A 27,292-nucleotide genomic window follows, 5' to 3' on the forward strand; every position below is an offset into this window, starting at 1 on the left:
CGAAAAAAAATCGTACACAGTCCGAGAAAAATTATCATCAGGGCCAGATGACGGAAAATTTAATAGACTACTTTAATTTGAACCCTCAATATTGTGAAAATGTATATGTGAGAAAAATGAAACTTATTTTCTACAATAAATAAATGATTTTTTTTTATTCAAGATATCTAAACCACTTTGCCAGCTTCTTTTGATTTTATTTTATTATTTATTTTTTTATAATTAGTTTTAATTTCATTCAAATTTTTTCTTCCAGTGACTAGAATTTTTACAATAATCTAAACATTTTTTTTTTTGTTTTTGCACTATTATATTTATGTAATTTTTAAAATTTTTTATTCATTTTTTTTTCTATCCATAACAACAACACAATCAATAACAATAATACTCATAATAAATTACATAGAATTTTTGTTTTTTTTTTTTTCACTTAAAAAAATTTACATTGACTGAATCGTATTTTTGTTTCTATCTACAATTTATTTTTCGTATAAAAAAAATAAACTTTATAAATTGACGTAATTTTGAGACATTTTTTGGTTTAAAAACAAAAAAAAATATCATAATTATAATAACTGTTCAAACTATCAAACAAAAATATTATCGATCTAAAAAATCTTCGATAAACATCAGTCAATATTCATTTAAATATTGTAAAAAAAAAAAAAACATTAAATTACGAAAACTATCTGAAGTAGTAGTAAGTTTTTGAAAAAAAAGTAACACAAAATATTTAAAACACTGTCAAATAGATAATTAAAAAATGAACATAACATTAATTAGTGTGCTTTCAATTGAGGTATATATATTACAATTATATTTTCATGTAGGACGGCGTTTAATTGTTAATTTTTACTTTTATAATTTTATCAAATTGACAATGTGTATTAATCTATTCTTAAAATATAATTTCAATTTTTTTTTTTTATTTTTCAAATTATAAATTTTGAAAATCTCCATGATAAATCCATTATACAAATAAAATTTTTATAAAAAATTCAAAATGTTTATAGCTATTTCAAAAATACATGATTTTATTTTATTTTTTTTTATCAAACACAATTCATTTTAAAATTAATATATCAATAAGGAAAAAAAAAAAAAAAAAAAATTGTGCAAACCTAAATGACTTGTTTTTCTATGAATCAAATACTAATTGAAAAAAAAAAAAAATAAAAAATGATATGAGGCCTATTGTGCGACAATTAAACAATAAATATTTCAATTATTTTTTTTTTTTTTAATCCAATATAATTTTCAATGCCACTTGAAAAAAAACTTCTTTAAATGACTAATATTTTTTAATTTGTCTTTTTTTTTCCTTGTTAATAAATTGTGCAACTATTGCGATAAATATAATATATTGTGATTAATTGTTAAAAAATAAATATCAATACTATGAGTAATAAAAAAAAGACTTGGTCTTCTAACAATACTAAAAAATATAAATAATATTTTATTGACATAATTTCGTCTTGATAATTTTTCATATTCTCATTTCAATAATTTATTTATATTTATTAATTATTATTCATTATATATATATATTCTTTTTTATCATTTTCAGTCAGTCATTCATTGAATATTTTATTTATTCTATAAGTGCAATTCCTGAATGCATATCTGCCGATAATAATTGATGAATATTATAAATTAATTATTGCAATATAAATGTTTTTAATTATCAGTGCACGAGTAGGTACCCGCCCCGTATTTATTATTATTTATTATATTTATTATTTTATATTTATAAGTGCACTAATAATTTAATAATATATTAATGTATTTTAAATCTTTTTTCATTTTTCTATATATACCATTGAACTTAGTGTAATAAAACTGAGAAGAGAAAAAAAAAATAAAATAAATACTTAATATAAAAAAAAATTTAAAACTGAATAATTCTAGTTTCATGTTCTTTTTTGTGCCCATTTAAAATCATCAACACGTGGTTTATATCCAGTTGATATTTCAATTATTGTTTCCAGAACATACCAGAAACGTAATTTTTCCAGTGGCCAATTTAACCAACCAGTTGTTATACAAAAATACGTTTCATGTGGTGCAACATGATGAACACGATGATGACGTCGAGGAAGTATTATTCTATGTTCTTGAAGCCATACTACCCAATCAGGTAATCCAAAATACGTATGAGACCATTTATGAATCTAAAAAAAAAAAGAAAATAACAAATATAATAAACAAATTTATTTATATAAATTGATTTTATTTCTATTAATATTCTTGGCACTAAATTTATTGGTAAATTGCAATTCAAGGATATAAATTATTGTCAAATTAATTTTTAATAAATTGCAATACGTATATTACAGTTTTTATAATTGTTATTGAAATAAAAACTTACTTGATTAGTCATTGCTACAAATATCGCAAGTTGCCACCAGTAACAACTCCAGAGGAATCTCTGCTGGATTTCAGGCTCTGACAAAGTTAAAAAATCCCACGTTAATTTACACAATGCTGGTATCGTCACCATAAAATTATCGCCATTTGTTTCGATGAAGTCATGCCTCGTAATGCTCGTTGGATCTATATGATGTTCTCTAAATGGCCTCAAAAAATTCTATCAATAAAAAAAATAAATTTAATTTAATAACACTTACATCTTATTTAAAATTGTATATTAATTTTTAAAAAATAATCAACTTACTTTTCCTAAAATTGGCAATTCAATTGAACCCCATGTATCAGCAGCCCAATGAACAAGACCAGATACAAAATCAGCAGTTATAATACCACACAATGCTGCAATAACAATTGAACCAAAATTTTCCAATCTCAATCGTATTACAATGAAAAATGAATTTGCTGCCATTAATGTTATGCATATTCCCACACTAATACACTCTTGTGTTCTTTTACCTATTTTAAAAAAAAATTTTAATTAAAATAAAAATACATATTTCTTTATGTCACATGTTTTTCTAAAAAAATTAATTATTTGTTTGTATAATTATTTTAAATATATGACTATTATTTTTATATATCAAATCATGACTTGACTTTTTTTTTTACTTGATTTTATCATTTCAAACGTAACAATTTACCTGTAAACGTTACGTTTTTTTTTTTAAGTCGCGATTAAAATTGTCATTTTATCATTTATTTAATCAAGGACAATTTTTTAAATTTTGAATTGGTTTATTTTTTTTTTTCGAGAAAGATTATTTTATTTACCTGTGCTGTATAAATTAGCAAGTTCTTGAGCTCCTTTATGATTTGGTCCCCATCTAGGCACACTTTTATCCTCGAAATTTTTAATATTTGTTGTAATCACAGAATTTCCATTTGGATCATCTTCTAGCATTGAATTTTCATATATTTGACGTTCTGTTTTAACTGGTGCTAGTATTTTTGTTGCCATTGAACAAGCAGCTGATGCAGCCTGTTCAAAATGTGGCACTGCTGATCCATCCATTTTTGTATTTTATTTTTTTTAATTAATAATTTACAATTAAAAAATATAATCACATTTGATAAAATAATTTTAATTTTATATTTTTGTCATTTACTATTTTTGAAGCAATTAATAATGTAAAATATTATCAAAATATTTTTGACATTATTAAAATAACTACGTGTATATTTTTATCGTTATGAAAAAATATATCAACTGATGCTTAACACAAAAAATCGTCAAGATAAATTAATTTATCTCTTAAAATTCTTATCAATTTTATTGCAGAACAATGTATATCTTTGATATTTATTCTCTCTTTATTATGTAATTTTTTATACGATGGTAATAATTTTTTTTTTTTGATTAAGTTTATTTTTAATCAAGGCATCATTGGTTTTAATAGTGTATGATTTTATCAAATTTCTCAGACACTTTAATATCATTTGAATAATAAATTATATAAATTATTATTACTCATTTTTCAGTTAATTATTATTTATTTTTAAAATAAACTTACATAATAATTTTTCGGATATTTATATTTTTTTATTTTCATCTGTAACAAAGAATTTTATTTATTTTAATTATATAATTTTTTTTTTATTAATCAACTATTTCATCAGCCATTCAATAATTTTATTTTTTTTTATTTTTTTTTTCTGTGTAGTTTTGTTATGAATTTATAAAATAAAAAATAAACAGTTATTAGTTTTTTGAACAGTCAAATGCAGTCGTCCATAAACCGGATACATAATAAAAAAAAAAAAAAATTTTAGAAAATAAAATACCAAAGCATGCCACAAAATTGATAAAAACTGACACCAAAAATTGACAAAAAAAAAATAAATCTAAAATATTATATTTTGCTGATAAAAAAGTTCAAATCATCAATTTAATTATCCAGTATAATATAAACTAATTGAAAAAAAAAAAAACATAAAAAAATCGATAGCTTATCTTTAAAATTCATTTAATAAAAGAAAAAAAAAAAAAAAATATAATTAAACCCAAGTGTATTATGCTTGAGTATTAATTAATAATTTTTTTATTTTTATTCAAGTTAAGTAATGCGACAAATATGTTGTTTTTGTTGTTGCTTTTGTTGTTGTTAGAAATATATATATAATATTTTTTTTGTGCATATTATTATGCAGGAAAAAGTGAAATAGAGTAGAGCATCGGTTACACGCATTAGGCGCCAGGTCGACGACGTTACCCTCTAGCCCTATCCGCACACTCTCACTTAAATATATATATTATAATATCATTTTTTCATTCGTATTTTCTCAGTACATTCAGCTTATGCACGCTATTGCAATTAAGGAATACACACAACCACACAAACCTTCATGAAAAAGCTCAATGTACCATCTAAACTCTACAAATGGTATTTTTATCCACATATATAAATATATATTTTTTTTTTCTTTTTTTCTATCTTTCCCTCGAAATTAAAAATAAAAAATACTTACAAAAAAAAAAATAGATATATATACAACACATAAATTTAGATATCTATAATTATTTTCAAAAAAAAATTTATTAAATTAAATATTTTCATTTAATAATAAAAAATAATTTATAAACTTTAAAAGAAAAAAATAAAATAATCAAATCTATTTTTCGAGATATTAAATTATATAAATAAAATTAATTTTCAAATTACATACCTTTTATTGTTGATGAATAACGAATAAATATCCATGAAAAAAAAAAAATTAAATTAAACTTTAATTCACTGAATTAATCACATTGCAATTTTTTAAATTAAAAAAAAAAAAATAGTGTAAAAGTTGTTATTTAATATAATGATAATGTCAAAGCCACTTAATTTAATAACAAATCATAATTATTATAACAGTTATGATAACAATCAGTGAACAAATAAACATATTGCATAAATTGATAAATAAAATGACAAGTAATATAACCGGCCTCGCCTTAATTTTAATATTATATTATTATTATTTAAAAATAAATCAAGATACAAATGAAGAAAAAAATGAAAAAAATTAAATAACAATAAACGTCTCGTATGGTATCGTTGTCTCGTGTGTATGGTCTTGTAAGTTGTACTCACAATCACCAACAATATCGCACGTCTCAATCCCCTTCTCTTTACTCCCACCCATTCAACCACCCACCCACCCACTATCCCTTCTTTATTATTTTACCTTCTCCTTCTCTTGTCTCTCAAAAAACAACTATCTCCCACCAAATTATTTAGACACACTAATATACACACGTTGCCTTTTTTATTATTTTTTTTTATTTTTTTCTTAACTACTTGTCATTTTATTAATTAGATTTTTCTTACTTTACTTCAATCTTTTGTTTTAAATTTTTTTAAAAATATTTTTACAATTTATTTATGATAATATTTATATTTATTATTTTTATTTTTCTTGAATTATGGAAGCATTAGTTGTTTGTAGTTTTACTTTTTGTATTTTTACTCTCACAAATTTTATACGCATTTAATTTTCATTAACAGTCAAACGAGGCATAGCTGATTGACAATTATATTTTTAATTAAATTTTTAATGTTTTTGTCTGACATTATACAAAATGATAACAAATAATTTTTCAAATATTATTATCAAAAAAATAATTTACCAACAAGCTCAATATTTTATTTTCTAACTTGTATTTTTTAGGGTGTGAATTTTAAGATACCAGTATGTATATACATAAAATATTTTTTTATAAAATTATTATCTCTCTGATAAACAATGTAAATAATTTTTTTTTCCCATAACTACATACCAGAAGATAATTTTTTTGAATAAATAAAGAATTTCAATTTTTATTTTATTTTGATAATAATTTTAAGTGGCTCTAACACTTTGTATATAGTTTATCAAATTTCTAATGCCATTAAATCTCGTTAGTGACAAGATACATGAATAAAAAAAAAAAATAATATCAAATCCGATAATCAGTGAGAATAAACATATTGATGTTTTGAAGAGACATTGTAATTTGAATGATGTAGAGTTGACAGTTGTAGTGCCTCTTATAATAATAATATAAATCCAGTGAGATTATTGTCAGTACATTGAACTATTTTTTTTTTTTATTTATTTATCCACACATACTCAATAAAAATAATAAATAATAAAATTTATACTTACACAGATAGTGTCTCATCAATGTAACAAATTTGTTTTTATTTTTGTTTTTTAAATTATTATATTGTCCCCCATGCTGTCATATTAAATTATTATTAAACACACTGTCTTGTTGATTCTGGTTTTTTCTGGACCATTGTAAAATTAATATCAAGTCATGTTATTATTACAAATTTTAAAAGCAACAATATAAGTATATTATTATACGAAATATATTTATTTATAATTTGAGTAATTTTAATTTATTTTTATCAATGAAAATTAGCTCTAAAAATAAATAAAATAAATTTATAAATAAATCATTATTATTGTAAATTTTGCTGTCATATTTAATATAAAAAAAAAATAATTTTTATATTTTTTTTATAGTTAGTGATAATGTAAATTTAATGACAAGTGTAAAATTCAATACCAGACATGTATGATATATATAAGAAATATAATGAAAATAAGGAAGTTCAAAAAATTGATTAAAACCGACATTGGCCAAAATCGATCCAATTGTTTAAATAATATATCAACTATCGTTTGTGACCTTTCACGTGGACAATAACTTTTTTTTTTTTCATAAGTAAAAATTAGTATTATAAACTTAAGCATAAATTTTTTTGGGGAGTTGATTATTGTTGTATCCATGTCACAGTTAATTTATAATTTATAAATGAATATGCAACATGTGTATTCAAAAACGCAGCGAAAAAAAAATCGATAAAGATTTAAATTTTTTAAGCTGATAATTTTTATTTATTGTGTATTGATTTATCAAAATAGTAGATTGAAAAAAAATAAATAAATCAAGAAGATATTAATTTAGAAAAGCAACAATAAAATTTAAAAAATAAAAACATTTTTTTTCTTCTATTTATTTATATGATTACTACTTTAATTTTATCAATGCTATTTTAATTTATTTTTTTCAATTTATTATTTATATACTAGTGTCTATTAAAAATACATTTTTAATTTTTAAAAATAATCTAACCACCCCAATTGCGTGTAAACAATTCATTTCCTTTTTATATAAAAAAAAATTATTTTATTTTCTGTTACTTTAATAGAAAACTCCTCCCTCACAAATTTATAATAAACGTGTAAACGCATCAATTATTAGTAACAAGCTGAAAACTTGTACAATAAAATAATAAAATAAAACAATCATTTCCTACACTCACACACATAGTCAAAATAAGTTATAATTTTGTTGGGTCGATTATCCAAGTAATGGCATGAGACAAATCGATGACTCGTCACCATAAAAAAAAAAAAAAACAAAACAAATATATAATACTACGTAGATAATATCTTGCAAAAAATTATTATTTATTATTTACAACTAATTTATTAACAAAATAATAAAAATAATAAAAAAAAAGGAAAGAAAAAAATACAAAAACCTTAATGATTTTTAACAATAAATTTTATATTTTTTTTTTAAATAAAAATTTCAAGAGACTTGAAGATCCTCTTAGTGATTAAATTTTTTTTAATTATTTATTTTTATTCTCATTTATCTGTTAGCTCATTTAAACACATCCTCATTGTATTTATACCCCAAAAATAAATGTACACATGTTCTAAAAGTAGTTTTTCATTCATGTATTTAATTTCATTCATACAATTTATTTATTTATTATCATGATACAAGTTGGATATTATAAATATTAATTTTTCCAATTAATCTATAAACAATTTTATCAATTATTTTATATTTTACTCGTTTTTTTATTCTGTACATTACTCGATATTTACTATTTCTTAAATGTATGTGTTTTTATCATCATCTCAAGGCTTTCCGGTTTAATATTATGACGTCTTTATAGATGACTTTATTTTTATCTTGTGCCATAATATAAAATGATTCATTATTTAATAATAAATAATTTATAAATTCTTTATATTTTAATTTAAAATTTAATTTATAATAAAAACCGATTTCAAATAATTTTTTTTTCAATTTTCTATAAATTGTTTAAAAATTAAAAAAAAAAAAAAACAATTGTTTATAAATTTTTGTATATAATTATAAGGATAATTTTATTATTGATGTTATTGTTTTTTTTTTTTTTTTTTTACTCCATAGAGTAAGAATATTTTTATTTATTGAATTTCTATTGAATTTTTTATGTGACCGTGTCGAATAGTTCATTAAATATGTATATATAAAAAAAATATAAATTAATATTATTAGGTATTATTTATTTATAAACAACAAATAATAAAATTGTCATAAATATTGAGCCTTTGTACTTTCTCATTGAACAACCTAATTGACCATTTTTTTTTTCATTTTGTAATAGTCAATTTGTCAAGCTAATGTGAGCTAATGTAGTGTTTCTTAAATAAATAAAAAATCTACCCATCGATCGTCATGACCTGAAAACTCTTTACTCTTTTATAATTTATGCCAAAAATATATATTTTTTTTATTTTCAATTTTATAAAGTCCTTGGGAAAACATTTTTCTAGATTTTTCTTAAGACATAGATTGTTTTTAGATAATTATTTTAAATTCAAAAAAAAATTGTTATTTAATATAAATCATAATAAACTAATAAAAAATATAACTTTCATTATGTATTTAATATTTTAATTAACAATAGGATAAACAGATTTAAAAAAATAAATAAAATAGCGATTTGTTTTTGTTGATTACCTTGACATTCAATTTGATGACCTAATTTTGTTTATGTTTATAAAAACATTAACTCTTAGGCTGATATTTTTTGATAATATTGTAAAATTAATTTACTCCAAAACATGATTTTATTTATTTATAAATGTCAATGTCGATAAACAAAAAAAAAGAAACAAATAAAAAATAAATACAACGCACACACGCACTTTACATTATTGTAATTTTTTTTTTTTTTCATTAAAAACAATGTTATTTTAGATTACTCATTAAATGGAAACCTTTAAAGTGTCATTAGTGACAAGTCATGTAAATAAACAACAAGGACACTTGTGTAAAAAACACTAAACTAATTAACATTGGAATGACAACAATGATGATAAAATTTTTAAAGCGGGAAAAAAATATTATGGACCATTGTTTTCTTATTTTGTCTCTAATCCCGGACCATTGTTGCCAAAACAAGAAACAAAAAAAATAATTACGCCATTTGCAAATTTTTTTATTGTTTTTTTTAATTTTTATAAACAATTATTTATAAATAATAATTTAATATTTAATTAGTATTTGATATAATAATTGTTGTGGCAGTGGTAAAAAAATAAAAAGGTTTGTGATAATTTTTCATATGTTTTTTCAATGTATTTTTATGATGAAAAATAATATTCTCTTTTGGTGATAAAAAAGAGGGATCATTTGTTATTGTTGAAAGATTATTGTGTTTAATAAACATTTTAGGATATTATTAAAAAATGAGGCTTTCTTTATTTAATGAAAATGATAAAGTATTATTATTGGGCGAAGGAAATTTTACATTTTCATTGGAATTACAAAAACATAACCTGAATATTCAACTCACGTCTTCTTGTTATGAAACATCACCAATAAATGATACTGCAATTGATAATATTGATTATTTAAAAAACAATGGTTTGTAATAATTAAAAAAAACATCTAAACAATCAAAAAATTGAAATAAAATTAACACAGTCAAATGTCAATTAACAAAAAGAGAAAAAACAATTTTCTTTTTTGGAGTATTAATAAAAGAAAATAACAAATAAATTTTTATTTTAGGAGTCATCATCTTGTTAGGAGTTGATGCAACAAATTTGGATAAACATGCTAATCTTAAAGAAAAAAAATATGATAAAATTATATTTAATTTTCCTCATTGTCATAGTAAAATGCGACTTGATTTAAATCGTGATTTATTAAAAGGTTTTTTTACATCATCTTATGATTATTTAAATGAAAATGGACAATTATTATTGTCACTTTGTAATGGACAGGGTGGTACTATATTTGATAAACCCCAAAGAAAATGGAATGACTCGTGGAAAGTTAAAGAAATGGCTGCACATGGAAATTTTATATTAAATAATGTTGAACCATTTGTTAATGAATTATTTTTAAATTATTCATCAACTGGTTATCGTGGATTAGATAAAAAATTTCATAAAAAACAATCACTTGTTCATGTATTTGTTAAATCATTATCAATTATTGAATTAGATATTTGTCAAAATTTAAATATGAAAAATTTAGAATTAGAAAATGATAATTTATTTGATAAATTTGATGAAAATAATTTAAATCCACCAATTTTTCAATTTGATATGACTTTTACAATTAATCAAGAATTTGATGAATATTATTTTTTTAAAATTTTATACAATAATGCTGGTCGTATTATTAAAAATGTAAAATACTTAAGAAGCTATCAATTTCCAGATACATTAAAAATTGCAAAAACTTATAGAATTTTTTATCATGCAGATGATGTACCACTTTATCGTAAACGTGTTATTTTTATTCATGAAAATATAATAACAAAAATAGTTAATGATAATCTTGATGTAAAATTTTTAAAATAATAATAAATATTTATATATTTTATAAATGACAAAAATCTTTTGTTTAATTGTTAAATTATTGTTTAATTTAAAGAAAAAAAAAATTAATTATTTGATTACAGATGCAGTCAATTCGTTGCCTTGGTTTATTTGCCATTAAAAATACAATAAAATATCACAAACAATTGTCATCAATAAATAGAAATAATATTATCAAAGAAAAACTTGGTGTTAATAGTTTTAATTTAAACAGATATATTCATTGTTCTGTTTGTTTATTTAACAAAGAAAATATTGCACCTGTTCCATTGAGAAGAATGAAGGCTAAATCTACTCGTGATACAATGCAGTATTTTGTTGACATTAAACAGGCAAGTTAATTCCAAAGTACAAAAGAAAAAAAGAAACAAAACCATAAAAGTTTTATAATAAATAAATAAAACAAAAATTATCATTGTTTCAGGTTCGAGTATGTGGTGGAAAAGGTGGTGATGGTATGATAAGTTTTCTTCAACTTTTTATAAATGACAAAGCTGGACCAGATGGTGGTGATGGTGGTCACGGTGGTCATGTTATTTTTGAGGTATCAAGAGATGTTACTGATCTTAGTCATGTAATGAATTTAATAAAAGCTGAAGATGGTATAGCTGGACAGAACAAAGATTGTTTTGGTAAAAATGCTGATCATGCTGTTATTAAAGTACCAATGGGTACAATTGTAAGAGACATTGATGGTAATGTTTTGGCTGATTTGGATGAAGAACAAATGATGTTTATTGCAGCACGTGGTGGTGCTGGTGGACATGGTAATGCATTTTTTACATCTGACACACAACAGTCACCAAAAATTGCTGAATATGGAGCAATTGGTGAGGATCAACAATATGTTCTTGAAGTTAGAAGTATGGCACATGTTGGACTTGTAAGTTAAAGAATTATTGTTTTTATAAAAGGCCACGTTTTTTTTATTTATTAATTAATTTTATTGTCAATAGATTGGTCTACCAAATGCTGGAAAAAGTACACTACTCAGATCAATCACTCGAGCAAGACCAAAAGTTGCTTCTTATCCATTTACAACTCTTAAACCTCATTTGGGAATGGTTTTATATGATGATTATGAACAAATTGCTGGTAAATAAAATATATATATATATTATTTAAATATTTTAATAGCTTATTTTTACATGTACTTGATGTTATTTTTATAGTTGCTGATCTTCCTGGTCTTATTGAAGATTCACACAAAAATCGTGGTCTTGGAATAACATTTTTAAAACATGCTGAAAGATGTGCTGCTTTATTATTTATTTTGGATGCTAGTTTAGATGAACCATGGGAACAATTGAGTTTATTAAAAAATGAAATTCAACAATTTAGCTCAGCATTAAATGAAAGACCATCATTAATTATTGCAAATAAAATGGATCTTCCTGGAGCACAGGTAATTTTTAATTACAAAAAAAAATCAATTTTCTCTTAATTAACAATTATATCATATATTTTTCATTTTTGTTGCAGGAAAATTTAGAAAAATTAAAGGAAAAAGTAAGCGATCCAATCATTCCAATATCAGCAAAAATGGGTAATAATATTAAAAAATTACTGCAAGAAATTCGAGTAATTTATGATATTGAATTGAAAAAAAAAAATGATGAAATAGCAAATTTACCAAATGATGATTGAAAAACTTTTTATTATTTATTATTTTGAAAATATTAAAAATTTATACAAAAGTATAATTAAAACATTGTTTTATTTGCATATGAAATTAAAATTTGAAATTTTCAATAATTGTTTTAATTTCTGGTTGATTAACAAGAGTCATAAACCATCTTGAAAGATTGGTATATTTTTTTTTGTCAAATGAATCAAATGATTGCTCGTAAATTGTTAACATTGTTGTAAAAATAGCTACATCAGCAAGTGTCATTTTTTCACCAACAAAATAAGTTTGATTTAGCAAAATATTATCCAAAACTTTGATTGTATCAAGTAAACTTTTGTTAGCCAGTTCATTTGACTTTGTTGTTTTTTTATTAGTTTTAATAAAACTAGCACAAATTAATGGCAATAATTCATTATCAGCAAAATCCATCCACTGAATAATTTGACTTGAATATAAATCATCAGAATATTTTAATTTATCACCAGCCAAATAAAATGTTATTGCATTTGCATTAAACAATTCAACATTATTTCCAGTCAATTTAATTGTACCATCTGTTGTATTTTTAATAATTATTTTTTTACCACCAAATTTAGCAGCAATTTGTGCACGATATTTTTTAATACTCAATTCATTAGCATATAAAATAAATTCATCAGATATTTGCTCTTTAATTGCTGTTGTTGTTACAGTTGTTTTACACTCATTATTTGCTTTAATTCCAAGTTTTGTATTTGCAAATTCCTTGGCAATAGCTAATGCTTCATTTGAACAAGTCCAATTTGGTCCAGATGCTTGAGCAGATTCAGCTTTTCCACCACCTTTGCCTTGCATCAATGTAGCAATTGCTTGAATCCATTCATTGGCCTTCAGTCCTTTAGCATTAACACTTTTTGGTACTGCTGCAAGTGCAAATATTTTTTTAGAATCTTCATCAACACTTATAAAAAGTGCACTAGTTTCTGGTGATATTGACTTGACTTTTTTCAAGGCAGTATCCAATGCTTTTGTATTACTAAAAGCATCAAGTTTTTCAACTAAAACAGCAACACCAACATTATCCTTAATAATTTTTTCAATTTTTTCAACAACAAGATTTGCAATTGCTGTTTTTGCAGCACGATCTTTGTCATCTAAATTTTTTTTTAATCCTTTTAAAAACATTCTCATCTCATCTTTTTTCCAGTATGGAATAACAGCTTGAGAAATATCCTCAGTAAGTTCAACAATTTTTTTAACATGTTCCTTTGAATCTTTACCATTTTTATCAGCATCAACTGTTTTTTGAATATTATTAAGACGATTTTGCAATAGTTCAGCTTTGTTGAGTGCTTTTGTTGCTTCAGGACCAGTTAATGCAACAATTCGACGAATACCTTTGGCAATAGCTTCTTCACTTGCAATAACAAAATCACCAATATGTCCAGTATAATGTAAATGTGTACCACCACAAAATTCAACACTTGTTTTAGTTGCATCAAGACTCTGTGGATTTTTTTCAAGTTCCTCAATTGGAATACCCATACTGACAATTCTAACTGGATCTGGATAAGTTTCTTCAAACATTGCACGTAAACCTTGAATTGTTTTTGCAATACCTAATTTACTTTCTTTAGCATATATTTTTTTATTATCATGAACCATTTGATTTGTATGAATTTCTGTATTTTTAACTTGTAATGGTGTCATTGCACCTTTATTTGTAAAATCAAATCTAAGTCTATCTGGTGCAACAAGTGATCCTTTTTGATCAGCATCATTACCAAGTACAAGTCTCAATGAATGATTAAGTGCATGAGTTGCTGAATGATTATTCATAATTAATTTTCTTCGTGATATATCAATATTTAAATTTAATTTATCACCTTTTTTTAGAGTACCAGCACCAATAGTACCAATATGTAAAACATAACCACCACGTACTTGTACATTTTTAATACATACTTCAGTTGATTCATCTTTATCATCAGATATTTTAACTAAAAATCCTTCATCATATATTTGTCCACCTTGTTCAGCATAAAAACATGTTTTATCAAGTAAAACACCAATTTCATCACCAGATTTAGCCTCATCAACAAACATTTTATTTTTTCTAATTGCAATAACAGTACCAATACAACTATCAAATTCATAATTTGAATTTTTATCAGGTGATGATTTATAATTATATTTAAATGAATCATCTGTTGGTGGTATATTTAATTTTTGTAAATCAGTTATTGCATGAATATCAAGATTAATTTCATCATCAACACCACCAGTTTTACCTTGTGATTTAATTTGTGCAATTTTTTTAGATTCTTCATAAGCAATCATGTCAACTTTAAGACCTTTTTCTTCAGTCATAAGTTGTGTTAAATCAATTGGAAAACCATATGTATCATAAAGACGCCATGCTATTTCACCAGGTATAATTTTAGTATTATTATCCAATTTTGATATTGTACGATCAAGTAAATTTCTACCACGTGTTAGTGTTTTTAAAAATTGTGTTTCTTCTTCATTAATAATGTCAATAATTGATTGTGGATCTTTTTTTAATTCAGGAAATACATCACCAAGAAGTTCAACAACAACATGAACAAGTGAACTAAAAAATCCAGGTTTAGCATTTAGTTTTTCAGTAGCATAACGTACAGCACGACGTAAAATTCTACGTAATACATAACCACGTCCAGTATTATCAGGCATTCCACCATCAGCAAGTGCAATTGTTATTGTTCTAGCATGATCAGCAAGTACTCTGTATGCCATATCAACACCATCAATATCATCATCACCAATTTTACCAGTATATGATTTAGCACCAGTTCCTTTTTCAATAGCATCAAAAATTGGCATAAATAAATCAGTATCATAATTTGCACGTTTATTTTGTATAACTGATACTAAACGTTCTAATCCAAGACCACAATCAATATGTTTTTTAGGTAAACTACGAAGACTACCATCATTCTCACGATTATATTGAATAAAAACAAGATTCCATATTTCAAGTACATCTGGATCATCTTGATTAACAAGATGTGCAGCTTCACGTGAACCAATACGATCATAATGCAATTCACTACATGGTCCACATGGTCCAGTTTCACCCATTTCCCAAAAATTATCTTTCATACTACCTGGAAGTACATGACTTGATGGAACACCAAGTGACAACCAAATATTTTTACATTCATCATCAGGTTCTAAACCAGATTTTTTATCACCACCAAAATATGTTACATAAAGACGATCAATTGGAAGTTTTAATACTACAGTCAAGTATTCCCATGCCCATGAACATATTTCTTTTTTAAAATAATCACCAAATGACCAATTTCCCATCATTTCAAAAAATGTATGATGATATACATCTTTTCCAACGTCATCAAGATCATTGTGTTTACCACCAGCACGTATGCATTTTTGTGAATTAACAACTCTCACCCATTTTGACATGTCACTATTTGGATCAACAGTCCCCAAGAAAATTGGTTTAAACTGTAAATTAATCATTAATTCCAATTATTTATCAGTTAGTTAGTTGATTAATTGATTTGTTTTTTTTTTTTTTATAATTATTATTAACACAAACCTGATTCATTCCAGCATTAGCAAATAAAAGTGTTGGATCATCATGAGGAATTGTTGAGCTAGAGTGAATATATTCATGACCCTTGCTTTTAAAAAAATCCAAATATCCTTGACGAATTTCTTTTGCAGTTTTTACTTGTTCAGTCATTTTGAAAAATCTAAAAATAATAAGTTAAAAAAATATTAACCATATGGAATCATTTATAATTTATAACAATAAATTTTCAATTGTTACAGTTAATTTTTACTTACAATTAAATTATCACTGATGCCGGTTGTTAATGAAAAACGTAGCGACAAAAATAAATAATAAAAAAATCGTTCAAGATCTTAAAATAACGTCAATTATTTTCACCAGCTGTTGAGTATGTTGGAGCACAGAATTGCACAGAAATCAGAATGTAACCTCAAGTCTCAAGACACCCAGGCAAACAAAAAATACAAAAAAAAATATACATGTATGTTGGAATTTCTTTGAAAAAAAAAAAAAATTATTGTTATTTTTTTTATAAATTTTTTTTGGAGTGATTTTATCCAGTTGGTTGAAGCAACGTTAAACATTATTTTTTATGTTTATGATCCATATGATTGCATATGATCCAAGCAATTTGTGTACTCCAAAAGTAAATTCACAATAATAAATAACAAATAATTAAACAAAATGCCGTTTATGATAGGAAAATCTCCAGTAAGAAGAACACTTCAATATTTAAATGCTGGAAGATTAGTTTTAAAAGACAGTATTGAAATATTTTCATTGAATTATAATACAAGTGGAGATCATCATGAAGGAGCAAGGTAAATATTTTTCAGGTTATAATATTAATTGATTAATTAAATGAATCAAATATTAATTAATAATTGTCAATGATTTGTTTTAGACAATTTGTCTTCTGGAATATTCCACAAGTACAATATAAAAATCCAAAAGTTCAAGTTGTTTTACATAAAAATTTGACACCAACACCATTCATCAAGTGTTACTACAGTAATTATTATTTAAATTATTAACAACAACTAAAATTAATTATAAAAATGAATGATTTATTAAATAATGTATTAATTATTTACAGAAAGTGGAAAAAAAATGTTAATTGATGTTGATAATAAAACAAATGATGAAATAATAAATCATCTTATTGATGTTATTGGTAAATCAAAGGAGACACTTAGAAAAGAAGCTGAAGCAGCTGTTAAAAAAGAAAATCCAGCAAATATTGGTAATGGATGTAGTAAACATTGTATTTGTGAAGTACCTGGACAATTACCATGTCCAAGTATTGTTCCTTTGCCTCTTCATATGAGAGGAAAACATTTTCTTAATCCTGATTCTGAACATTACAATAAAGAATCAAAACGCATGACTAAATAAATAAAATAAAATTTATCAAAAAATTATTATTATTTTATTTTTAAGTACTCTTTACAAATTCATATTATTAAAAAAAAATTTTGATAAATTAATATTTTAAAAAATATTTTATCTCAATAAATTACTCAAGCATAAAATAATTGAATTATTCTTATTTTTTTTTTTTTTTTTCGTTACCAAGTTATTTTTTCTCATTATATGAAAATTAAAATATTATTTAAACAATAATTAAAATGAATAATAAAAAAAATTATAAAGTACGGAGTATTTTTGTCATGATTTTGATGTAAAATTTTTTTAAAAAATTATATTTCATTTAAAGGATCAATCCTTGTATTTTGTAATTTAAAAAAAGAAGCATTTATTATCTTCTTGGCCTTGAACGTGAATAAGGACGGTTTTGATAATGCCTATAATATTGATAACGGTATCTATTTGACGATGTTTTTTGACAATCTGATGTTGATTGTTGGCTTGGTTCAGAGACTGTTATGCCAAATTGTGGTTTGTTTAAATCAAAATCATCTTGTCGTTCTTCCATTAATTTTAATTTTGCTTCAATAGCTTGTATTGTTGTTTGTCGACTGAAATAAAATAATATAAATAAATTTAAAATAAACATATATTAATAATCTTGATTAATAATTTTACCTTATTTTAACATCTTCTTTTTTAGCACCAGCAAGAGCTGTAATTTCAATTTTTGGCTTTTCTTTTTTCATATCACTCTACAAAATTAAAATATAAATTAATTCATGTAAATTTATTAACAAAAAAATATTCATAATAATTAATTACCTCTGAAACATTGTGAGCCCATCTAAGTACAACATTTTTAGATCCTAATTTGGCATTGTTAAGTATATTTTTAGCACTAATAGCAGCATCAACATTTGTATACGTCACAAATGCATATCCTCTTGGTTGACCAGCTTGTGGTCCAGATCGATGAAACAGCAAATCAAATTTTTCAATATCACCATATTGTTGAAGGATTTTTAATAGTTGATACCGGTAAAAATAAATAACATATTAATCTAGCATTATTTTCCTTATTAATTTATATTATCATTAATTTTATTTGTTATACTTACTCATTAATTCTTAGATCCAAATTTCCTACCCATAATCTTCTATCCTCAACAGCACTAGATTTTATTGGCTCAAGTGGAAGAGGTATATTTGGATCCAGCTTGAATAATTAATATTTATTAACATAAACAATTGTAATATTAATAACAAATGTAAATTTATAATAGGTATATTTATTGTTGATGATAAAATACTAACCGACATTTTTATATTTGTTTTTCTTTTATATACAAGTACTTGATTGATTTTTAAAGCTATTATTATATTTTTAGCATATTTTAATTATTTTTAGCTAGATGTAAAAATAATATTTATGATAACAAACAACAACAACAACAATAAGGCATATATAAACAATATGTAGACATTACAGATTTACAGTTTTACCAACAACTTAAGGAAAAAAAAAAAGGCTATATTCACTTGTCGTGACGTTAGTCATATTAGATTTGTCGAAAAAAAAATAGAGAGACTGCTCTTTTTCTCTCTCTCTCGTTTTTCTACATGTGTCCGATCGTTATTACAAAAAAAAAATAATAAACACACATGCATAAAAAAATAAAACTTTAAGAAAAAATAAATAATTTATCGGGAGTGTTAGATATTGTGATTAATTATTAATTTCTTCCAATAATTAAATGGCAGGTCCTTCAAGTTCACAGACACAAACAGAGACTGTTTTGCAAGAAGATGTCGTCGATTCAAATCAGGTATGACATTATCATTAACCAGATTTTAAACGTAATAAGTATAAACAAAAAAAAATAAAATAAAAAAAAAAAAACACATACATCTGATAGCAAATAAATAAATTCTTGACACATTTAATTATCTTTTTTTTATGTTTACTTATACATTGTAAATTTTTGTTTTAAAAAAATAAACATTAACATTATTTTAAATTAATTATTGTTAAAAAAAACTATCAACATGTTAAAAATAAATAAAACTTGTAATATTTATTGGTTAAAAACAATGAAAAATATTTTATATCAACAAGCTTGTAGCAATAGTACAAATTCAATAATTGATAAATCACCATTATCTGGTATTCGTGTACTTGATTTAACAAGAATTGTTGCTGGTCCATATTGTACAATGATACTTGGTGATCTTGGTGCTGAAATAATAAAAATTGAACGTCCAAATATTGGTGATGAAAGTCGTCATTGGGGACCACCATTTATTTCATCAAATAAAAATAAAGAATCAACATATTTTATGAGTGTTAATAGAAATAAAAAAAGTATATGTATTGATTTAAAAAAAGGACAAAATATAATATATGAATTAGCTAAAAAATCTGATGTTATAATTGAAAATTATGTACCAGGTAAATTGTCAAATTTAAAATTAGGTTTTTATGATATTGAAAAATATGCACCACATATTATTTATTGTTCATTAACTGGATATGGATCAACTGGTAAATATTCATCACGTCCTGGTTATGATGTTATTGCTGCATCAATTGGTGGTTTGATGCATATAACTGGACCTAAAAATGGTGAACCATGTAAAGTTGGTGTTGCTATGACTGATTTAGCAACTGGTTTATATGCACATGGTGCAATAATGGCTGCATTGATACAAAAAAGCCATACCAATAAAGGACAATGGATACAGTGTAATTTATTATCAACACAAATTGCAAGTTTAATAAATATTGGATCAAATTATTTGAATGCTGATAAAGAAGCTAAAAGATGGGGATCTGAACATGAAAGTATTGTTCCATATGAAGCATTTAAAACTAAAAATGGATTTATGACTATTGGTACTGGTAGTGATGCACAATTTTCAGTATTTGTTGATAAAATTGGTCTTTCTGAGCTGAAAAATAATGATAAATTTATTAACAACACATTGAGAGTTAAAAATCGTGAAGAATTATTAATAATATTGAGACAAAAATTAGTCACTAAAACAAATAAAGAGTGGTCTGATATATTTGAAGGATCACCATTTCCTTATGGACCTATCAACTCCATCAAAGAGGTAATATATTAGTTTTTTTCTGAATCAATATGAGCAAGTTAACCATGTGAAAATTAACTTTTTAATACAAACAAGAAGAGCCAAGATACATTATTGATTGATTGGTTTATTTTTATTTTTATTTTTAATTTTTTTGTAGGTCTTTGATGATGAGCATGTTAAAAGCATTGATATTGTCAAGGAAATTGAGCATCCAAGTGTCGGAAAAATTAAAGTTGTTGGTCCACCTGTTACATTCAGTTATGGAACAAATAAAGTTAGACTACCACCACCAATATTGGGACAACATACTCGAGAAATTCTTGAAGATATACTCGACTATTCACAGGATGATATTGATGATTTAATTAAAAATAATATTGTCCAATAAGTTGATTTATTTTGCATCAGTGTTTTGTGTTTTTTTTTTTTAAATATTTTTAATTTTTTTTTTGTTTATAAATAATATATTTGTTATAATTAAATAAATATTTTTACAGAATTTAAATTTTTCGATTTTGTTTAATCATTATTGTTTTTTTTTTTTTTTTTGTTGTTTTTTAGGATGTTCAGACAATTACATTGTGTCTAAGAAAACCAAGATCAAGTAAAAAAGTACAGTGGACATCGAGCACAGTTGATAATGAAAATATGAATAAAAAAAAATCAAAATGTAAGTTGTGAATATTTTGAAGATGATTTTAATTTGTAATATTATTGAATAATAAATTTTTTGAATTATTGATTAGGTTGTTGTATTTATGAGAAGCCAAAAGAATTCGGTGAGAGTAGTTCTGACGAAAGTGAAGACGAATGTGAACATTGTCATGGTCACAAAGATGGTCACATTAAAATAATTCCAGGTCAAACAATAACACCAAGTGACAGTATTACGCCTCGACCTGGTAAGACTTCACATATTATATTATTTATTTTTGCTATTCAATAATACAACAATAAAATTAATAATATATCCAATTATTGTATTTTACAGAACCAATTCCAACAGGATCAACATGAAATTATTGCCAATTTAAAAATTTAATTATTTAATTTTTAAAAAATCATTAGCTCAATTCAATTCGTTATTGTATGAAATAAAATATTAATAATTATTATTATTCCTGTTGAAAAAAAGGATAATCGTCGTAAAAAATTAACTGGAAAAAAAAAATATACTTAAATTGAAAAAATGTAGTTTTTAGTTGAAAACATTTTGTGATTTTTCATAAATTAATTAATCTTGTATTTTATTTTTTCATCTACTTACTACAATTATTTTTGACAATTCGTTTTTTTTTTTTTTCTATTTATTATTTAAATTATGTGCATACTGGGTCAATACTTTGTGCGCATTTTTTTTTGAGTTTACAATATTTATTTTGTGTGAACAAATAACACATTTATAATGGTAAAATTTGAAACCTATTTTCAATTTATTGTTATACATAAGTATATCACTATTTTTTCTCGTTAAATTTAAAAGTCACAATTTAATTTACTTGAGTTTTTATATAAGCTACTTATGATAGATATTAAATGGATTTTAAATTCAAGTGCTTCCTGGCTTCCGGTTAATCAATAAAATAGTCATTTAAATCGCAGAAAAGATATACTTATGGATAACATTAAAATTATATATTCAATTATTTCATAACATTTTTCTTTTTATTTATTCATTATCATCATTTCATAATTTATTAATTATTTAAAAAACATGCATTATAAATAAAAGTCTCAAGATAAAAAAAATAAATTTGAAAGTTTTTCGAAATAGTTTTAAAATTTATTCTAAGACAAAAATATATCAAATAAGGCAATTTTTTTCTTAAAATTTAGATAAAATTTATTAAATATTTATTTTTCAAATGAAAATATTAATGCTTCAAAGAAGATTTAACAATAAAACATTTTTTTATTATCTATTTTTCATCTAACTACTGACTTTTTTGTTAATGATTGATTTAACAAGATTATTTGCTAATTGACAAAACAATGTCATAAACATTTGTGCGGATATACTATTCATTATTTATTTAAACAACTATTAGTGTTTGAACAATATTATTCAATAATGTCATTAATATTTTATTGTTAACATATTATCACATGTTACTTAATAAATTCTGAGGATATTGTTTAACAGCCATTGAAAATAATAGATATAGGTATATTTGCATTTACATCAACATATTTACAAAAAATAAAACGTATAAAAAAATGGCAAGCATAAATTATAAAAATAAAACGAAAATAACAATTTTAAATATTGTTTGCAAAGTAAACATAATTATATTTTAAATATATATATTTATATAGAAATATTAACAAATATTGCAAAATTTAATTTCGCATGTTATAAAAAAATTTAAAAGAGTACATTTGTTTTTAAATTTTTAATTAAAAATAAATTACCACAAATTTACTCTTTTAAATAAATTAAATTTTAAAAAAAGCTTCAAATTTAATTGAAAAAAAAAAAAACAAAATATAATGTAAAAACATAATAACAATATTGATTTATCTCTTTGTTAAATAAATTTAACGATATATAAATGAAGATAATTTAAATTTGAAATAATGATTCATGTCAGTCAACACTACAATTACTTTGATGATATTTACGTCTTTTTCGTACTTCAAGTCCTCGTCTGTAGGCATTTTCATCAAGACCAAGTGACTTTGCAGCAGCTCTACTTCTCCAAACCTTTACAGTATAATCATCACTTGTTGTGACAAGCATTTCTGGATCATGTGGATTAAATGCAACAGCATTAACAACATCAGAATGAGGAAATTTTGCTAAACAAACACCATAATGTCTGTCCCATAAATAGCCATGTTTATCTTCAGCACCACTTGTGAAATAATAATTTATAAATAAAAATTATATAACTGTTAAATTATCGTAATAATATATATGATGATAAAATAAATAAAATATACCTGGCTACGTATTCATTACAAACATCAAGAAATATAAAAAAACATTCATTATTTGGAGTATATGCTTTGTGGGCTCTCAACATTGTTCCAACTTCTTTAAGTGTTACCAAATCAATAACATGAATATCAATTTCTTGAGCAATTGGAGGTGGTTGTAGTGGATTTGTTATAACGTATCCTCGAGGCCATGGTCGTGTATTAACATAAAGATATCTTAAATAAATATAATAAATATTATTTAAATGTTAAATAAAATATTATGTTATTTATATTTTACCTGTCATCAGGTGATAAACCCATTCCAATAATATGCCCATGAAGATCAATTAAATGATCAACTTTATCAAATTTTCCAGCAACTGAATTGTAATCAAGATAGTCTGGTTCTTGTTTTAAACTAGAATTTTGTTTTTCTCTTTCACGTTCAGCAAGTCTCTCACGTAATGATAGACCTGGTTCTAATCTTTTTGGAAAATTAACAGGTTTTATACGTTTAAAACCAACTTGATGTGGTGTATATGTTTGTGAACCAGTTGTAAATATTAAAAATTTTTCTGGATTATCAACTAGATCATCCACTTCTTCTTCGTCTTCGTCTTCTTCTTCTTCATCATCTTCCTTTTCATCTTCATTTTTTTCTTCTTCTTCTATTTCTTCTATAAATTAAAATACAATTATTTTGTATTTTATTTATTTCCAAGTGTTTATATATTTTACCTGAATTCAATTCATTTTCTTCATTATCAATTTCATCATCAATTGTTCCTTTTTCCATTTCAACTTGTCTATATTCTTGATTATATCGTATTGGACTTGCATATTCAAAACCATCACCAAGACGTTTCCAATTCATAAAGCCACCTTCAAGTGTCGTGTATCTAAAAACCCAAATAAATAAAATAAAATGAAGAAAAAAAATTACAAATAATAATTATTAAAAAGTTGTTTTACTAACTGTAATCTTGATGAAGCATGATGTAAAATATCTGGCTCTTCTTGAGGTTGATCATCACTTGGTGATGATGAATAAATATCTCTATGACTCATTGGATTACCACGTTCATCTTTATTACTTGATGATGATGATGTTGATGGCTGATCGTTTATTTGTTGAGTTGTATTTAATTCTGGACAAAGACAATTTGCAACCATGACTGATCTGATTGACGCAGCATTTGAATTATAAAATCTAATTAACAAAATAATTAATTTTAATTAATAAAAATTACATTTCCTTATTGTTTTTTTTCATATCCAAATTAAGATATGGAAATTGGATTTTAAATTATTTATAATTTTGGACTTTATTACTTGTAAAGTTGATTCATTATTGGTACATGTTCACTTGCTGATTCTTGATTAGCCTTATTTAGCCATAACACACTTGAACTAACCAGGTGTGCAAGCCAATTTAAATCACCACTCAAAAGATGACGTTCACTGTACCACGTTCCAAATATGTCATAAGGTTTATTAACAACTCTACATTGTAATTCAAAGCCAGCTATAAAATAATTTACAAAAAAACTTAATCAATTTATTTTCTATCCATTTAAAATTAATAGTTTAATTTTTAACAATCAAATATCTATAATAGATGCCAAAATTATCATTAAACTTGGTCAACACAATTGTTCTATTTTTTTTTGGCACATGACTATTGAAATTTAACAACAAGAAATCTATTTATAAAGAAAAAAAAAATATAGTAGTTGAATATTTCATCATAATTTATTAAATAAATAATTACTATTAGTATTATAAAAAAATAAAATCATAATAAATATAATTACTACAAGTTGTAAAAAATTATAATAATATAATTTGTTAATTTTTTATTTAATTTGTGACTTACGTGCTAATTTAAAAACAGCAATTTCACCAGATGTACTATGAAGTGTACCAAAATGTACACCAGACACAAGTAGCAATGTATCTGATGAATTAAACTGTGAAAATTGTGTATATTTCCAACTAAACATTTTCATATCATGTTGATATTTAATTGCAGCTGGATATGAACTATTCCAAACCTAAAATAAATATACAAATTAAGCTTGATGACCCCAACAAATTAAAATTGATTAATTGTAAAAATTAATTCACCAAAATATAGCCATCCTTGGAGCATGTAGCAAACATTTTACCATTGTGAGAAAAACTAACGTGAAGTACTTGATGTGAATGTTCAAGTAACACTTCAGTTTCTAACAATGGTGTGTGATATGTCAGTCGTTTAAATTCATCAAACCATGATGATTTACCTTATAGTAAAATAACATTAACAAATTATTTAATAATAAATAATTGGCTATATTTTTTGTTGAAAAAAATGAAAATACATACCTGGCATAATACCAACACTTGGCTCAATTTTATATGTTTTATAAAATAATTTTTTCCATAATAATTCATCTTGTGATATACGATTCCAGGATGTACAAACAAGACCAGCATTGACAATTTCTTTTGGAGTTAAATATTGAAATATACTTAGTAATATTGAGTCAGGTATGTAATACCAGTGTAAATCATTATAATTTGAATTTAATGATACAGAATCAGGTGTGACACTTCTTGATGTGTTATTATTATCAACAGAAATATTTGTTATTTCTGGTGGAGCACAATCAGTGTCCATCGTGACTGACAAATCTTTGTTTACTGTTGTTCAATGTTGTTTTACTGATACAGCTGCTACAGCTGATCTGTCATCAAAAGTTGAGTCATTTATTCATTTTTTTTTTTGTTCAAAGAACAATGATTGTTTTCACAATTATACAGGAAATTAATTAATAATTAATTAAACTAGTATGATGTCAATATAAATAAATTAATAGTCGATGATTAGACTATAGCTATAGTTAATAATTATTAATTAATAGAACAAATATTTTATAATATAATAATAAGGTAAATAAATAAATAAATAATTGTCAAAAAAAAAAAACACTGCTAGAGACGTCTACATTTATCATGGAGAAACAAATTGTAAATTGCGTATTTTGTTTGACAGATGACGCTAGTGTTTATTTCGATTGGACCCCCGCAAGCACCCGCAAGCTCTCATTGGTCCTGAAATCTGCGGGGGGCGACCTGATGACCTCAAGTCCTCTCGAAATTGCTTGAAATTGCTCTGGATTGCTCAGGTTGCTCAGTATTCGCCGGCTAGTGAAAGTGTTAATTTGTAGTCTATTTTTTTATTTTTTTATATTGGTTTTTTTATCCTGTTTTTTGGGGCTTTCCTGTATTTTTTTGGTATTGTTTTCTCAATCATATTTCATTATTATTATTTAACTAATTAAAAATAAATTTCCAATCGATTTTAAACAATTAATCCATGTGCAATTGTTTGATTTTAATTAAAATATTAATATTTTATTATTGCGACGCAAAATTTTGCAATTAAAATGGCTGCCATGGGACGCCGTGTAAATTATTATCTGGAAATTTATTTTTTATTTATCATTTTTTCTTACTAAAATTACTTTGTGTTTTTATTTTTTTTAATTTTTTTACTCCATTAATTTACTCCATTATTGTAATTTATTCGAATTTTTATTTGTTTTCACAAACAATTGAATTTTTATTTTATTCGACAAGATCGCGGG

At 23.8% G+C, this 27,292-nt stretch overlaps 8 protein-coding genes across 8 annotated transcripts; 4 read left to right on the plus strand and 4 right to left on the minus strand.

The window, feature by feature from the left end:
• Nucleotides 1–126: 126 nt before the first annotated feature.
• Nucleotides 127–4,058, minus strand: LOC122851512 (plasmanylethanolamine desaturase). Its single transcript, XM_044150781.1, has 4 exons — nt 3,202–4,058; nt 2,675–2,886; nt 2,369–2,587; nt 127–2,171 (listed from the first exon to the last, which is right to left on the minus strand). Exons 1-4 carry the CDS (start codon nt 3,440–3,442, stop codon nt 1,911–1,913), a joined length of 933 nt encoding a protein of 310 aa, XP_044006716.1. The 5' UTR covers nt 3,443–4,058; the 3' UTR covers nt 127–1,910.
• Nucleotides 4,059–10,374: 6,316 nt separating this feature from the next.
• Nucleotides 10,375–12,667, plus strand: LOC122853538 (mitochondrial ribosome-associated GTPase 2-like). Its single transcript, XM_044154039.1, has 6 exons — nt 10,375–10,545; nt 11,507–11,965; nt 12,039–12,177; nt 12,255–12,487; nt 12,565–12,591; nt 12,656–12,667. Exons 1-6 carry the CDS (start codon nt 10,375–10,377, stop codon nt 12,665–12,667), a joined length of 1,041 nt encoding a protein of 346 aa, XP_044009974.1.
• Nucleotides 12,668–12,719: 52 nt separating this feature from the next.
• On the minus strand, nt 12,720–16,663 carry LOC122851487 (alanine--tRNA ligase, cytoplasmic). Its single transcript, XM_044150746.1, has 3 exons — nt 16,547–16,663; nt 16,296–16,452; nt 12,720–16,201 (listed from the first exon to the last, which is right to left on the minus strand). Exons 2-3 carry the CDS (start codon nt 16,440–16,442, stop codon nt 12,815–12,817), a joined length of 3,534 nt encoding a protein of 1,177 aa, XP_044006681.1. The 5' UTR covers nt 16,443–16,452; nt 16,547–16,663; the 3' UTR covers nt 12,720–12,814.
• A 174-nt stretch (nt 16,664–16,837) lies between these two features.
• Nucleotides 16,838–17,712, plus strand: LOC122851516 (probable 28S ribosomal protein S25, mitochondrial). The gene is made up of 3 exons (XM_044150785.1): nt 16,838–17,092; nt 17,176–17,282; nt 17,368–17,712. The coding sequence occupies exons 1-3, from the start codon at nt 16,956–16,958 to the stop codon at nt 17,664–17,666; spliced, it is 543 nt and encodes a 180-aa protein (XP_044006720.1). The 5' UTR covers nt 16,838–16,955; the 3' UTR covers nt 17,667–17,712.
• Nucleotides 17,713–17,838: 126 nt separating this feature from the next.
• LOC122851515 (probable RNA-binding protein 18) lies at nt 17,839–19,001 on the minus strand. The gene is made up of 5 exons (XM_044150784.1): nt 18,957–19,001; nt 18,761–18,858; nt 18,465–18,678; nt 18,318–18,394; nt 17,839–18,250 (listed from the first exon to the last, which is right to left on the minus strand). The coding sequence occupies exons 1-5, from the start codon at nt 18,960–18,962 to the stop codon at nt 18,031–18,033; spliced, it is 615 nt and encodes a 204-aa protein (XP_044006719.1). The 5' UTR covers nt 18,963–19,001; the 3' UTR covers nt 17,839–18,030.
• A 124-nt stretch (nt 19,002–19,125) lies between these two features.
• Nucleotides 19,126–22,455, plus strand: LOC122851522 (E3 ubiquitin-protein ligase PPP1R11-like). The gene is made up of 4 exons (XM_044150791.1): nt 19,126–19,468; nt 21,300–21,408; nt 21,485–21,640; nt 21,730–22,455. The coding sequence occupies exons 1-4, from the start codon at nt 19,397–19,399 to the stop codon at nt 21,753–21,755; spliced, it is 363 nt and encodes a 120-aa protein (XP_044006726.1). The 5' UTR covers nt 19,126–19,396; the 3' UTR covers nt 21,756–22,455.
• Nucleotides 19,585–21,200, plus strand: LOC122851502 (succinate--hydroxymethylglutarate CoA-transferase). Its single transcript, XM_044150766.1, has 2 exons — nt 19,585–20,756; nt 20,896–21,200. The coding sequence occupies exons 1-2, from the start codon at nt 19,689–19,691 to the stop codon at nt 21,124–21,126; spliced, it is 1,299 nt and encodes a 432-aa protein (XP_044006701.1). The 5' UTR covers nt 19,585–19,688; the 3' UTR covers nt 21,127–21,200.
• Nucleotides 22,209–26,635, minus strand: LOC122851492 (F-box/WD repeat-containing protein 5). Its single transcript, XM_044150752.1, has 9 exons — nt 26,028–26,635; nt 25,788–25,945; nt 25,537–25,714; nt 24,993–25,185; nt 24,637–24,870; nt 24,399–24,559; nt 23,959–24,337; nt 23,682–23,894; nt 22,209–23,593 (listed from the first exon to the last, which is right to left on the minus strand). The coding sequence occupies exons 1-9, from the start codon at nt 26,320–26,322 to the stop codon at nt 23,326–23,328; spliced, it is 2,079 nt and encodes a 692-aa protein (XP_044006687.1). The 5' UTR covers nt 26,323–26,635; the 3' UTR covers nt 22,209–23,325.
• Between the last annotated feature and the right edge of the window lie 657 nt (nt 26,636–27,292).

This window comes from Aphidius gifuensis, linkage group LG3 (genome assembly GCF_014905175.1).
Source record: "Aphidius gifuensis isolate YNYX2018 linkage group LG3, ASM1490517v1, whole genome shotgun sequence".
Taxonomy (NCBI): domain Eukaryota; kingdom Metazoa; phylum Arthropoda; class Insecta; order Hymenoptera; family Braconidae; genus Aphidius; species Aphidius gifuensis.